This window comes from Rhagoletis pomonella, unplaced genomic scaffold (assembly GCF_013731165.1).
Source record: "Rhagoletis pomonella isolate Grant_MI unplaced genomic scaffold, Rhpom_1.0 Rhpom_scaffold_10701, whole genome shotgun sequence".
NCBI lineage: Eukaryota > Metazoa > Arthropoda > Insecta > Diptera > Tephritidae > Rhagoletis > Rhagoletis pomonella.
Window position 1 is genome coordinate 2,122 of NW_023469225.1, and position 3,380 is coordinate 5,501.

General features: G+C 44.0%; 1 protein-coding gene across 1 annotated transcript; it reads left to right on the forward strand.

Moving 5' to 3' along the window:
• Positions 1 to 1,879: 1,879 nt before the first annotated feature.
• Positions 1,880 to 3,347, forward strand: LOC118756517 (the record flags this gene model as incomplete). Its single annotated transcript, XM_036491277.1, has 1 exon — positions 1,880 to 3,347. A coding segment is annotated over exon 1 (1,468 nt), but the record flags the coding sequence as incomplete, so codon positions are not given.
• Positions 3,348 to 3,380: the final 33 nt, after the last annotated feature.

Consider the following 3,380-nt stretch of genomic DNA (forward strand, 5'->3'; position numbering starts at 1 on the left):
TGGCGCTGACAACTGGAAATTAGCTGTTCCTTTAAAAGTAAAAGAGGGAGCGTGGATGCAGCCAATCGCTTCGAAAACGCGTCTAGGCTGGACAGTTCAAGGCGGTCAGAACGATCACATTTTTGACTTCCGACTCAACGTTCACTATTGTGACTGCCAGAAGGGCTACCTAGAATTACATGAGAGAGTAAAGGAGTTCTTCAGATTGGAGTCACCGGACGCATCAAATTTGTTATCTGCAGAAGATCAAACGGCCGTAGACTTAATGAATGCCACATGTCGCAAGGTTGATGGTTTTTACGAGATTGGTTTGCCATGGCGAGATCTAAATGTATCTTTACCAGACAGTTACTCAAACGCGCTTAACCGAGCCATATGTCTCAAGAGGAAGTGTGCTCGAGATCCAAATTTGAGAGCAGAAATTCAGCAGCAAATTAACAATCTAGTATCAAAAGGTTATGCTGAAAAACTAAGCACACCTGAACTTCACATGGAAAGGGAAAAGGTATGGTATCTTCCCATATTCGTAGTAACGAACCCAAATAAACCGGGAAAGGTACGTTTAGTTTGGGACGCTGCAGCGAAGGCCAAAGGGGTATCGCTAAACGACTTCCTGCTTACTGGTCCAGATATGCTCAATTCACTGTTCGAGATATTGTTGGCGTTTAGAGTAGGTAAAGTAGCCATATGCGGTGACATCTCCGAGATGTTTCACCGTATCAAAGTCAGAGAAAGCGACTGACATGCTCAGCGATTTTTATGGTGGGACAACGATGAAGAATCAAAACAACCGAACATTTACGTCATGCGAGCATTGACGTTCGGAACGAGCTGCGCTCCTTACATTGCGCATTTTGTGCGCGATAAAAATGCGAGCTGTTTTGAAGAAGATTTTCCACGAGCGGTAGAAGCGATCCAAAAACATCACTATGTGGATGATTTTATAGATAGTGAAAACAGCGAGCAAGCAGCTTTAGAATTAGCTCTGCAAGTTAAGCAAATTCATGCATCTGCCGGTTTTAACATACATAGCTGGACCTCCAACTCCAAGTTCGTCCTCGAACAACTACGTGGAGATGCGGCAGAAATTCAAGGCCCGAAAGAATGGGGATCTGCGGCAAAAATATTAGGTATGTTTTGGGATTCAGCTAACGATTCGTTTAGATATATTTGCAGATTTATGCGATTACGCCGAGATGTCGTAAACAACTCGATCGTACCGACAAAAAGAGAGATACTTCAAGTACTCATGTCAATTTTTGACCCGCTCGGACTTATAAGTTGCTTCACTATAGGGCTTAAAATCCTTCTCCAAGATATTTGGCGATCTGATATTGGATGGGATGAACCCCTAAGCATAGATTTATATGAAAAATGGTGCCATTGGAAGTCAAATAATGAAGTTATAAAGACAGCGAAAATTCCTCGCTGCTATTCAGAGTTTTTACAACATGCGAAGGAGGTTCAACTTCACATGTTTGTGGATGCTGGCGAAAACGCATATTCAGCTGTGTGCTTTTTGCGTGTTGAGCATACTAATGGCATCTCCGTTGCACTCGTTGCCGCGAAATCAAAGGTCTCGCCTCTAAAGCCATTGTCTATACCTAGACTAGAGCTTCAGGCCGCGCTCGTAGGAGTAAGACTAGCAGGTGCAGTACTTAATGTTCAACGCATACCCATAACAAAGCACTATTTTTGGACGGACTCGAAGACGGTTCTAAGGTGGTTGCGAATGGACCCGAAGAACTTCAAACCGTATGTTATGCATCGAGTCGGAGAAATTTTAGAGTCCACAAACGTATCCCAATGGGATTGGGTACCTTCGAAAGAGAACCCGGCCGACTTAGCCACGAAAAGTTCAGTTCGGCTTAACTACAAGATGTGGTTCTCTGGTCCACAGTTTTTACTATCTCAATCGAATGAGTGGCCTCATTGCGAAGAGTTCAAAGGCGACGAAATCGACCAAGTCGAACTAAAACGTTACGTGCTGCAAATAGACAGGGTAATTCAAAAAAGTTTATCGCTGGACACAGAATATTTCTCGGATTGGAAGCGCTTATATAGAGCAGTTGCGACGTTCTTGCTGTATATGAATAAACTGCTTGCAGCGACTAAAACGCAAAAGTTTAATAAAGCCATCGATTTTCAAATGATTCAACGAGCTCAAATAATCATAATAAAATATGCTCAGGACAGCGTATATCGCGAAGAAATAAACCTCTTGAGTCTCGGTAAAGCTCCGCGTAAGCATAGCCAGCTTGGCTCTTTGAATGTATATTTAGACAAGAGCGGAGTAATTAAGAGCAAAAGCCGCGCAGAGCACCTTAACAGTCGTGCGGACGTTATTGTGCTACCAAATTCACACCATGTTACATTTTTAATTGTTCGCTCGATACATGAAAAATTCCATCACCACATACACGAAGCTATCATTAATACAGTACGCGCACAATATTACATACCTCGACTACGAGTCTTGTACAGAAAGGTCCGCAAATCTTGTCAGCAGTGTAAAAATTACACCGCTAAACCAAATGCGCCACAAATGGCGGTATTGCCAAGTGCGAGGCTTGCAGCCTTCGAAAGGCCTTTTACTTTCGTCGGAATCGATTTCTTTGGTCCACTCTTGGTGAACGTTGGGAGAAGGCGGGAAAAACGGTGGGGTGTTTTATTCACCTGTCTAACACTGCGCGCTATTCATATGGAAATTGCGCACAGCCTGGATACAAGTTCTTGCGTTATGTCGATCAGAAATTTTGTAGCTCGCCGTGGCTACCCACGACAAATCTTCACCGATAACGGCACGAATTTCAAAGCTGCGAAAAAGATCATATGCGCGGAGATGAAAGAGGTAGATTTTTCACTACTTATGTCAACATTCGACCAGATCAGCTGGAAGTTCATTCCGCCAGCAGCGCCTCATATGGGAGGGGCTTGGGAACGGCTCGTGCGGTCTGTCAAATCTGTTTTGTACAATATTATGCCGTATGCAAACTTCAACGACGAAAGCCTCAAAAGTAGCTTATGCGAAGTAGAATACATCATAAATGCACGCCCCTTAACTTTCGTTTCACTCGAATCAGACGACGACGATGCTATTACGCCAAATCACCTTCTGCTGGGTTCGCCGGATGGCTTCAAACCCGTGTGTACCGACGAATTAGACCTAAGAAAACGTTGGTACCAGACCCAAAAGTTCGCTGACAGATTCTGGCACAGATGGGTTAAGGAGTACGTACCCATCATCTCTAGACGTAGCAAATGGTTTAATAAGGTACCGCCGATACGTGTTGGAGATATTGTCGTCATAGTCGACGAAAATTTGCCAAGGAATTGCTGGCCGAGAGGTAAGGTGATTCGTATTGTGACAGCCAAAGACG